This window comes from Micromesistius poutassou (genome assembly GCF_964030765.1).
Source record: "Micromesistius poutassou genome assembly, chromosome: 7".
Taxonomy (NCBI): domain Eukaryota; kingdom Metazoa; phylum Chordata; class Actinopteri; order Gadiformes; family Gadidae; genus Micromesistius; species Micromesistius poutassou.
Window position 1 is genome coordinate 16,638,418 of NC_140277.1, and position 12,025 is coordinate 16,650,442.

Here is a 12,025-nt window from a genome sequence, read left to right on the forward strand (position 1 = left end):
GTTAAAAAGCGAGATGCTGGGAATGTTATTTGCATGTTTGGATTTGTAAAATAAAAGTTAAAAAAACTTAAAAGTAAGTCCTTTAACTTCAAAAGGCTCCTAGCTCATTCAGTCTGATATGTGATCACATATTCAGAGGAATATTCAAATGAACTCTCTTTCATGGCAAAAAAACAACAACAATCCAAAATCAGAAAAGATTTAAAAAAAAAGAGATAAGAAAAAAAAATCGGGAGACATGAGAAAAGTGAAAAATGAAGTGCAAATGAAGAGCAGAGCGTCGGCAGGGCGCGCCGTCTCGTCATCGCCGCTGCGGCCTCAACGGGGCGGCGATGAGGAAATGACACGAGGGACGCTAAGATGACGGAAGGAAGTAGTAGAGTAGAAAAAAAAGCCCCGGCACCTTCCTCCCGCTCCTCTCTACGTCCAGCGGCGGCGGCGGCGGCGCGGGCCGAGCGGGGCCTACCTCTTCCCGCGTGTCGATGGCCGACCCCGGGGTGGTGGCGGCGGTGCTGGCCGTGGTGCTGGGCGCCGTGCCCGAGGAGCTGACCGAGTCGATCTCGCCCGCCACGTCGTGGATCTCCCGCGCCAGGATGGCCAAGTCCTTGGCCAGGTCCTGGCTGATCCTGCGCACACAGGGGAATAACCTGTTAACCGGCACACAGGGAGGGCGTCAGCACAGGCACAGGAACACACACCAATCAAAGGTAACAATACACACGCATGCCTTGTAGAGGGCCGACTAAAGCCACTTTTAAAATGACCCACAGACAGAAGGTACTACACTTAAGCGAGAAATGACTCATAATATATGTGAGTAATATTCTAATTCTGTTAATGAATAGAGTTTGTGAAATGCTAACTAAAATGATTATCTGGAACCAAAATCATTATTGGTGAACCAATCAACGGACAGAAGGACGGTGAGGTGGGCAGTACCTGGCGATCTCCTCGCTGTGCGCCGTCCAGTCGCGGATGTACTCGTCCTGCTCTCTCATGCGGTGCTTCATCACCACCCCTCCAGGACTGGACACCAGGCCGGAGCCCGCCCCGCCCGCGGCGGCGGTGGAGGAGGTGGGGTTGGAGCCGGCAGAGGTCAGCCTGGAGGCGGAGCCCCGGTGTAAGACCGGGTGGTGCGGCCGCGGGTGGGGCCGGCCTCCGTGCTTGGGGTTGGTGTTGCGGTTGGAGCCAAACTCCTCCTCCGAGGTGGAGCCGTACTCCGGGGGCAGACGCCGCCACCGGCTGCTGCTGGACACTAGACGGGGGGGACAACGTCAGCCGTCAGCCTGTGCTCTCTGCAGGACTTCCCTCCAGCATCCTCGCTGATCATCCAGTCCATGATATCAACCGCGACGGGACGTGCCAGATTTGTAATTAAAACCCCAGGTACGGATCATTTAAACACCTGGTACGCAGACGGAATAAATCATACGGATTCCCAGCGAAATTAGAACGTATACGCAGGTTTTGAAACCTGGATGGAAACCGCTGGAAATAGGCGATGCCTCGTCTGCCTCTCACTTTAGTTTCTGGTGTGGCACTTCACGAACGCGCTCGAGAACCAGGTGGGTAGACAGTACAGAGCGCTGTAGAGGCCAGTGCAAATGTTATGTTGGTAACTTATTTTATTACTTACTTATTCAGTCTTTCTTTCAAACTCGGCAGCGTTAATTAGGACGTTGATAAGTTGTTGTATGTCGCGGTGTCTCACAGTGCCAGTAACCTGTCTCTGTATTTCCTCTCTCCCTCGAGCCAGGAGATGCTCCCCTCGCTGTCTTGCCAGCATTGCATGTTGCATGATGTGAGGAGCTACACGGCCCATGCATGTTGTCTACGACCCGCCTGGAACTTTGCGTCATGGCATCGAGCCGGAAAAGGGGCCAAAATAAATGTGTGCCCGGCTGTCATGTCGCCATCACCGCCAATCGCAGCGGGTTTCTGCAGAGTAATTTACCTCGAGAACGAATGCCGTCTGTAACCTTTTCCACTAAAGATAAAAGCTTGATTTTAGATGCTGTTAGAGGGTTTTTTCTCCAGTGGGAAAGAGGCTAAAGTGAGCTTGATTTACAGCCATCTAAATATTTTGTTGTGTTTCTTGCAGTAAGTCATTTGCAGGATTACATTTCCTGGTCTAGTTAGGTAGATCTGACTTCACCACAAACCATTACACAAATTCTTCTACTCAGCATTGTTTTTTTCTTTGCCACATGGTTGATTTAGCTACAAGCAAACCTGTTAGAAGCACAACAGTTACACGCCTGTTTCCATTCGATGGAAGCATTCTAGCTCTAAAAACAAAAGGAGGCGGATGGGATGAAAAAAACAGTTGAAAAACAATTGTAGTAGCAGCAGCCATTATGCACATTTAACAGAAGTCGGTTAATAAACCTGCCACCTAAAAGCAGATTCCCAGCCATTCATGTCAATGTCGAACGAGACAGACTTAGGACACTTTCAGTCTTTCCAAACATAATGGGATTAATGTCAGCCCGCATCATAACATTGTTGCGTGCTATTTTCAAACGAACGATCATGGTAGACACAGTTAATAGTAATAGGGTTAAGGGCGTTTGTGTCATCATTGGATTATATGGATTGATGAAAGAAACCACAGCAACAGGCACCAGGGCTGGGTCACTATGCTGACGTTGATCAGGTCAGCTCAGGAATGAGCAGTATCTATTTTAACAGTCAAAATCACAAACAACAGTTGGGTTGTTTTGGTTTTTCTACTTGAGTGGACTATACTTTATTTTTATACTTTATTTTTACTTTTATACTTCAATAAGTCAATTCTTAATTATGGTGTCATACCTTTTGTATGAAAATAATTGTCAATTTTCTATTGATATTATATACAATTCCATTGTCGTGACCCAGACCTGACACACTGACACACACACACACACACACACACACACACACACACACACACACACACACACACACACACACACACACACACACACACAGCCCGGTACAGTACCCATGTGTGCCTCGTCAGTAGCACCGCCCTCAGGGTCAGGCTGAGGGCTGTCTAGATGATGGAAACCAACGCACAATGTTGTCACAACACAATGGAATATGTCAAGACAAATGGCTATCAGATTTATACACTACCTACATGAGACACAAACACAAACACTACTACTAATACTCAAATGTAAAACTGAGGACGGGCCAAATCATTTCCGAACCTTAATCGACCAGTAATAGTCTAGAAATGTCACGGTGCATTTTGATACGGTAAACGTATTGTTGTTCATCTACTCAACAAACAAATAAGCTAATAGACTATTTTCCCAGGGGCGCCTTTGTAGGACAAACACAGGTGTCACTCGTAACACACATACGGCTCTGCTACCAGCGCCATTGCCAATGGCCAACGTGTGATATGCCGCTTTTCCACCGACAGTACCAGCTCGCCTCGCCTCGACTTGGCCAAAAAGGTACCTGGTACCGGGTACTTTTTTTAGTACCACCTCCGTTGAGGTTCCAAGCGAGCGGAGTAGGTACTTTTGTGTGACGTAAACAGGCTAATGGCCACTGATTGGCCAGAGAGTGACGCCACTGGACGAGTCATGATGAGCGCGACGTCCGAACGTGAAACCCGACACCCGGCCGGCATCTTTAAATACCACTAGCGTCTGAATTTTGGAAATGGAAGGAATAACGAAGAAGAACACGCCGTGTCCAGGTCCTCCATTGTTGTTTTGTTTAGCCTAGCCCCAAGCCCTGTGTTTGTATGTGTCCCGTGGATAAGTACGTCACTGCAGTTTCGCGCGTGCGTGCTATGTGACGCCCCGCCCACGTTGAAGAGGTACTTTTTTTTAGATGGAAACGCGACGTTTCCGTGCCTGGAACCAAACCGAGTCGTGGCGAGTCGAGCTGGTACTGTCGGTGGAAAAGCGGCAATATATTCACCCGTCATTTAGTCTACTACTCTGAGACAGCGGGCCCATAGTCGGGCGACCCCCGTGTGCCTGTCCTACGACGACGCCCCTCTGTAACGCTTTGTATCGTTTGTGGTTCGGCGTCTCCACAGTCCGACCCGGGTGAACCACGCAGCCTCACCTGTGGGGGAGCAGTACCCCGACGTGGCCTGCGTCTTGCTCTTGGTCTCGGTGAGCTTGGACACGCTGTTGGCCCTCATCCGGGGCGTGAGGCGGCTCTCCGTGGGCGTGGAGGAGCGCAGGCCCAGGCGCAGCGCCGTCTCCGCCGACAGACGCGGCGACGAGGAGACGGAGCCCCGGCCCACCGTGCACTCCGAGTCGCTGCGGGCCGAGACGGAGCCCAGGCGGTGCCGGCGGGGCTGGGCCAGCATGTCCAGCCGGGACGGGCCCTTCCGCCCCGAGGGGGGCTTGGAGGTGGAGCTGGTGGTGGACACCTCCGAGGCCACCGACAGCCGGTCGGCGTCGGCCAGGTCCGTGTCGGAGGCGTCCCCGAGGCGGGCGCGGCGCAGCAGCGAGGCCCGGGTGGGCCGCGGCGTGGGCAGCGCCGCCTGCTTCCCCAGGGAGGCGGCGGTGGCGGCCTGCAGGGCGGGGCGGGGGCCCGAGCCCCTGGCCGAGCCGTTGGCCGCGCCCCTGGCCGCCGACGCGCCGCCGCCGCCCGCGTGCAGGAGGTCGTCGGCCGACAGGTGGGAGCCGCGGCGGCGGTGGTAGCTGCTGAACCCGGGCGCCGAGTAGCTCTCCTGGTCCGAGGACAGGATGTCGGAGATGGGGAAGGAGGTCTGGTCGTCGTCCGTGAGGTCCAGCGAGGGCTGCCGGCCCCTGGAGGAGGAGGAGGCGGGCGGCGGCGCCGGGCGCCGGGCGTCCCCGCGGCCCGCGGCCTCCGACGGCCGGCTCTTGGTCTTCCTCTCCAGGCGCTCGCGGGCGCTGGCGCTGACGGCGGCGGCGGTGGCGGCCGCCGCCTTGGACGAGGCGCCGGCGTTGCTCTTCTCGCGGTGCATGCTGCTGAACGAGCGGCGCTGCTTCAGGGCGCCGGCGGCCGGGGCCCGGCGGTCCGCCTCGCCGGCCGCCTGGCTGGCCGTGCTGGCCGTGTCCACGTCCGACTCGGGCGAGATGGAGCCGGTCCGCGAGGCGCGGTAGGCGGAGGGGGAGGCCTTGGCCGCGCCACCGCTCTTGGCGCCCTTCTGGTCCAGCTTGTTGTCGTCCCTCAGCTTGGCCTCCAGGAAGGCCATGACCGCCTCCGTGTCCTTCAGCAGCGCGGCCGTGTCCATGCTGCCCGCCGAGTCGCTGCGCTCGTGGCCCCGCTGGATGTGCGGGATGAGCTCGGCGGGCACGTTGGCGCTGGGCTTCTCGATGGTGAAGCTGCCCTGCCGCAGCAGAGGCTTCCCCGACTTCAGCTCCCCGCCCTCCGCTCCGCCTCCTCCTCCTCCTCCTCCTCCCTTCCTCTCCTCCGACCGCTTCCTCCGCTCGGCGCTCCCGGGGGCGTTCCTGGGAGCGCTAACGGGGGCGGAGCTTGGCTTCCCCTTGCCCTCCACCCCGCCCTCCTCCAGGGGGGTGTGGGACTGGCCGTCCCCCTGGTGCTCCATGTGGCTCTCCTTCTCCTGCAGCTCCGTGTCCTGCTTCTCCCCGACCTCCGACCTCGGCCCGGGGGCTTTGGCGGCCGGTTTGGAGTGCGGCTCGTCCAGCGGGAGCAGGGGGAGGGTCCTGCGTTTGCTGGAAGCTTCTGCAAGACACAAACACGTCTCAGTGACGTCCCCGGCGCTCCAGCCATTCTGGATTTTATTTGATTTAGTTTTTACTGATTTAAACACCTTGTTATTTCACATCATTGTGAGGATTATGCTCTTCATACTAAAAGGTATGATTTATCGTGTGTATGCATTCACACACATTTGACTTTCTGCTCCTCTTTGGTTGGTTTTCCTGACCCACTTAAGGCTCGACGTTAGAAAATGCCATTCTAATCTGATATTACTTCAACATCAGCCTCACGGTGAACTACGGGTGTAGTTCACTTGATGCCCTACTGTCCTCTCTCAACTCTTGCGTATGGCAGCTGGCGGTCAGTCATCGCCCTGGAGGAGGCCGGGGCTCCGTACCTCTCTCTTTGTGGAGGAACGCCGGTGTCTCGGCTCCCGAGCCCTCCGGGTCCGTCCGGGTTTGATTGGCGGCTACGCTGGCCCACTGGGACACCCAGCTCGAGTCACCAATGAGGGCCTGAGGGGCGGGCAAGAGGACGGGGTTAAGGAGAGATCAGGGTAGGGAGAGACAGTTATTACTGTGTGACCCAACAGGAGGGACAACAAGGACCCGGACACGTGCATGAGTCGAGCCACACTCAATCCCAACCTGAATCTCAAAGTCTCAGGTCCTTCAGTTACTGGACGTTTGAATGAAAATCAGACATGTGACTCTCCTTAAACCTGACTTTTGAATGTCTCCATATGAAAATCTAAACATGGTAATCTAATCAAACAAAACAACTCAAGGATTCTTCTGGATCGAACGGCTTCACTGAAGTCACACACTTTTCCTCGACCAGAACAGTTGAACAGATTCTGCTCATTTCAGTGGACAGACAGACAGACAGACAGACAGACAGACAGACACAGAGTCCTCCTCCCTCTCGCTGGCCCGTGTCAGAGCGTAGATCTCCAGAGGAGAGTGTGTCTCTCCCCCCCTCTCTCATCTCTGTGTGATGTAGGTCATTCTCCGGGTGGACCGACCCACTCCTCTGAAGAAGCAGGGAGTGATCAAGGCACTGGGAGTGACTGTGACTGACTCTGATTAGCCAACCAACCGTGACACCCCGACCACTCTCTCACACGCACGCACGCACGCACGCACGCACACACACACCAGTTCATATTCATATGGCCAGTATCGTAGAACAAACCTCCACATGTTTGTGCTTGGTGAGGAGGAAGTAGAAGACTCCAGGTTTTGACAGTAGTATTTCTGCCTCACCCAAACCGAGCGGATTTCACTCCTCAGGGTTGGACTCCCAATAAGCAAAGTCAGATGGCTTACTCAAAATCCTGGCCAGGACTTGTGATCCTGGAATTCCCCCCTTCCTAATAGTGAGTGATAGTATGTTACCTCCTTCCCTGGGTCTCCTATTTCCTTGCCACCTCCTCCCTTAAGGTCTGCAGATATAGACGATTCTGGGTTCTGATTCTGGTCCACACCAAACACCTGTGTGGGTCAACAAACAATCAAACACATATTATTGCACATAAAACTCTAATCTGCTTGTCATTCTTAATTCCCATTTGGTTGTATCTTATTTTATTGTGCATGTATAGTGGCACACACACACACAAGCGTGTCTATACTTGTGCATGCAAAGTCGCACTCGCACACACACACACACACACACACACACACACACACACACACGCTTGTACAAATAGAACAAAAAGAAGTACAAAGCGGCTCGGAGACGGAAGTGGGAACGAATCGGAGCAGAGTGCCAATTAGCGTGTCACTAGATTACTGGAATTAGCATAACGATTCACCCTGCCTGGAGTGTCTTTTACAAGAACTAACGGCCGAGAGAAACCCACCCAGTAATTACCTCGTCATTACCTTTTAAGACGACAGCGTTAACTCAACTGTTGGTTTGAACATATATCATAATCTTAATGGACGCATGGCTTCCATCAGCTGCGTTTACAAATGGCAAAGCTTTTCATTTCACATTTTATTGGCCACCATCTCCTCTCCAGAGAACCTCCCAGAGTTCTGCATTTAGGGAGCATTAATCCGAGAACGCCGATAACAAACCCTCCTGTCAAACCCTGAATTGTCATGTTGGTTTTCCTACACTAAAACCAGGCGTGTGAATCCCTAGTCCCCACTTCTGTGGATGAGTGGGGTGGTTAAAGATGCCTCTTTAACCAACTGCTTTTAGTCCTTCCAGATGACTAATCCCCCCCCCCCCCCCCCCCCCCCACTTCCCAGGCCAGTCGTGTGTATGTGGAGCGCCACACTAGAGTGGAGGCATTAGGAATAAAAGGTTGGCTTGCTTTTTGTTTTGTTTTCTCCCCAGTCTCCCCGGAGACGTGTTTGATGGAAGAGGTTAGCGCTCGACGGAGCTGCTCCCTCCAGGCTCTTTACCCAGCATTAGGCGCTGCTTCAATGGCCCAAAGCAGGGGAGGTGGTGGTCAGCCAACAGAGACTGAAGGGGGGGGGGGGGGGGGGGGGGGGGGGGCTGGCGTGGCTCTCAGTGGCCACACCACAATGGGCTCCCGATGCGGCGTGGTGGTGGGAGTGCAGTGTGAGCAGGTGCTGCAGGGGAGTGCGTTAACCTTGTGCTGCTTGCAGCTAGCCTGTTGGCTTGGTGCTTAGCATCCTCACTTGGTTCACTTCATCAAATGAAATTGTAAAAGAGATGAATAAGTAGAGGAGAATGAGTGGATTGCGACAGACGAATTTAGACGGAATCTTTCTACGCGTTGAATAAAATTTGAATGTGGACAAATTCGTTGGAATTATCGTTTTTTATCGTTCGAGCTTCCACAGAATCAATATACTATTACAATATTATATCAATGTTATGGAACCAAAATCCAGACCAAAATTAATAATAATAATTCATTGCATTTCTATCGCACTTTTCAAGCCCTGCAAAGCGCTTTACATATAAAAAGGGAGAAGTCTTATTTGGCATGTTCCACTGGACTGTACCTTGGCCCATCTTTTCTTTCATTGCCAGGCCATGTGTGAAAGGGCACGAGACAGGCCTGTTCCAGAATGTAGCTGTGTTCTGGAACATGTAGCGAGCGGGACATGTAGAGGGACTCACGCGAGCATGCTTTGAAGGCAGCGATATCCATTTCAGTGACACGGGTTGAGTGGCGAGAGGCGAGAGAGATGGAGGGACTTCCATATTCATTCTCCTTATCTTTGTGGTTGTTCTTATCATTTCCATATCCCTCCTGCCCTGGGGACTGTTAACTGTGGTACTCATAGGACTTAAGAGACAGAAATTGCATTGCGCTGTAAAATGAACGCCATAAAGGCCGACCCTCCCTTACCATAACAGACCCCGGACCCCGTGTCTGCGGCCCCGTCAGGCAGGCTACCTTGTCTATCATGCGCCGGGCCTCCTCCTCCTCCGGGTTGCGGTTCTCCAGCTCGATGGTGTAGGTGCCCTTGTCGCTGTGGTCGTCCTCCGGCAGCGCCCCGTCCGTGCCCTCGCCCCGCCCCAGGGCCGAGGCGTCCTCGCTGGGGGTGGTGGGGCTGCCCGTCTGGAGGCCCGTGCTGACCGAGCTGCGGCCGACGCTGAGGTCCTCGGACCGCTGCTTGAGCAGCGCGCGGGCCGCGGTGGGGGCCCCCGCCGTCACCGTGGCTGAGATGGGCGTGGGGCCCTTACCTAGAGGGGACGTCAAAGGGAGGAGTTACAACCGGGCGGACGTTTCCCCCCGTGTTAAACGCGCACGTCGACGGGTGGTCTGATGGGGGGGGGGGCGTCGACCGTGTGCTGCTCCACGTCAGACCAGAGCCTTCTCACAGAGGCGTCAACACACCCATGAACCCGGCGGGGTCTGCTTCAGTAGATTTCTCTTCACTAGTTCAGGTCCGTCACCCGTGCGCTGGCACATAAAAAGCAGCGGACCCAACCCAGGTGCGAGGAGCGGACACCAGAGTTCACCCTATGCTGGTGAAGAGTGAACCGCGACGGCTCCACGGGACAGTACAACCTCTGATCCTTCGGTCCACTCGGCTGTCGAGTGGCTCCAGGCGTCACGTGTCTGACGCTACTTCACACAAAGGACTTTTAGCACCGCAAGAAGACGACGACGACGACGAGCTCCGTCACACACACACACGCGCGCACACAGACCATTGCAACCAAACAGACATCGCTGCGTGTGAGACTCACCCGAGTCCCCGGAGCTGTTGGCGGTGGCGGAGGTGGAGATGCTGAACACCTTGGGGTGGGACGGCGGCTGGGGGCACAGACCCTCCCCGCCCACTCCTCCCGGCAGCAGCGGTGCACTCTGGGAAAACGAGTACGAGCGGCGCTTACGCGGGTTCTCCTCGTCGATGAACTCGATCATGAAGGAGGTGCGTCCTCCCGGCGTCCGGGCGCCGCCGCCGCCGAGCGCCCCGCTCCCCACCGAGCCTCCTCCTCCTCCTCCTCCCCCGCCGCCGGCTCCTCCTCCCCCCCCTCCCCCCTTCTCATGCGCGGCCCTCAGACGCTCCTCGAGGGCGTGGCGGCGGTTGGCGAAGCGGAGGCCCACACCGTTCTCAGAGTCACTCTGGGTGCCGTCCTCATGCTTACTGCCTGAGAGAGAGAGAGAGAGAGAGAGAGCGAGAGAGAGAGAGAGAGAGAGAGAGAGAGTATAACTGTTACGTTCCGATGTATGTGTGAGGTTCTGTTTTTGTCCTTTTGTTTTTCTCTTGAACTATTACAAACTATTTAGTCGGCTTTAGTTTATTATTTTGAGCCCGGCTCCCGCTGTGCTGAGGCTTCCCTGACCTCATGCTTATTTGTTCTTTACTCCAATTCTGACCCAGTGTCTGTCCTTCTTGATTCAACTTTATGTCCCCACATCTATCCCCTGGTCTACGAGTAGTAACAGTTACTAAAATTATCAGATTGGAAATAGAAAAGGAAATAATAATAAAATGTTATGAATAACATTGATCTCAAACAAAGATCCAGGACACAATTCTTCCTATACGCTGCTGGGACAGTGTGTACGACTGTATTCCAATGCAGTTTGCTAGATTTGTTTCCAAGTAATGGGGCGACAAGAACATCAACCGTTATGCTTTCACATTCCTTTGTTTGATCTGGTGTGAAGGACAATGCTGGAAAAAAGTCACTTTGGCTGTAACTCTTTGCTAAGGTCTAAAGGCACTAAGGTCTAAAGGCACTAAGGTCTGAATGCATTAAGGTCTGAAGGCACTAAGGTCTGAAGGCACTAAGGTCTAAAGGCACTAAGGTCTGAAGGCACTAAGGTCTGAAGGCACTAAGGTCTGAAGGCACTAAGGTCTAAAGGCACTAAGGTCTGAAGGCACTAAGGTCTAAAGGCACTAAGGTCTGAAAGCACTTCTAAGGCATGCAGGTTCTAAGGCATCTTCATCTTTCACCACGCCGCCCTGCGGCCAGGTCTTTGCAGGTTTCAGGAAACAAGACAGGAGTAATTGCACAAGAGCAACACAGACAAAAAGCTTTGCAACAAAAAAACCCAAAATAAGACAAACACTAAACACAGCAGCAGTGCATAAAGACAGCAGCGTGCTCCGGATCCTCAACCCAAAACCGACCTCAGCTGTCTAGCGCAGAGAAAACCCCCAAACGTCAACTTAATAGCACAGCCCAGCCAAACTCACCCACCATGGCCACGCTAGGCCTGCTGCACCTCATCAGTCTGAGCCTGAGTTAGCACCACCTAGTCCGGCTGCACAGGGATCGCCACACTACAGAGTGTGCGTTGCTACTCACCCAGAGACATGCCACCCAACACACCAGCCCTCCCTGCTCCACTTGCAGCGGGGAGAGAGGGGCTGGGGGGTGGAGTGAAAGAAGTAGGGTAGATGTGGGGGGTTGGGTTGGGTTAAGTGTTGTTGATGAGTGTCAGTGTGTATGCCAGTTGCTGGTTGTATGTGTGTTTCTGTGTTGGAAGACAGGGTAGTAGTGTGTTGGTGGGTTAGGGGATAGGGGGGGGGGGGGGGGGGTATAGAGTAAGAGACAGAGTGCTGAGGGACTTGCCGGGAGGGTGGGTGTCGTCAACTATGAGAGGCATACTATGAGAAGCACTATGTATGAGAGGCACAGCCCATCGACACATGTTGGTAGGCTGGGCTGACCTATCAACGTGCCACAAACATTATATTCATGGTGTTTGTAACGGTTTTATGCTCCGATTTATGACAAAGAAATGTATATTGATCATTGAAGTGATTTTCCTGATCTCCTGAATCGTTGCAGTGATTTGTCTGATCTCCTGAATCGTTGCAGTGATTTGTCTGATCTCCTGAATCGTTGCAGTGATTTGCCTGATCTCCTGAATCGTTGCAGTGATTTGTCTGATCTCCTGAATCATTGCAGTGATTTGTCTGAT

At 53.8% G+C, this 12,025-nt stretch overlaps 1 protein-coding gene across 4 annotated transcripts in view; it reads right to left on the reverse strand.

Annotated features, from left to right (window-relative positions):
- cep170aa (centrosomal protein 170Aa) overlaps positions 1–12,025 on the reverse strand; it is a 52,625-nt gene that overhangs the window by 6,443 nt on the left and 34,157 nt on the right. The window contains exons 11-18 of one of the 4 annotated variants that reach the window (XM_084470542.1): positions 9,835–10,239; positions 9,035–9,324; positions 7,047–7,142; positions 6,047–6,164; positions 4,075–5,670; positions 2,987–3,037; positions 940–1,255; positions 467–626 (exon numbers count right to left, since the gene is read on the reverse strand). In XM_084470542.1, the coding sequence (XP_084326668.1) occupies positions 467–626; positions 940–1,255; positions 2,987–3,037; positions 4,075–5,670; positions 6,047–6,164; positions 7,047–7,142; positions 9,035–9,324; positions 9,835–10,239 (3,032 nt within the window). Of the gene's footprint in view, positions 1–403; positions 648–939; positions 1,256–2,986; positions 3,038–4,074; positions 5,671–6,046; positions 6,165–7,046; positions 7,143–9,034; positions 9,325–9,834; positions 10,240–12,025 lie in introns of all 4 variants that reach the window. The other 3 variants (XM_084470539.1, XM_084470541.1, XM_084470540.1) reach the window with 3 other exon arrangements.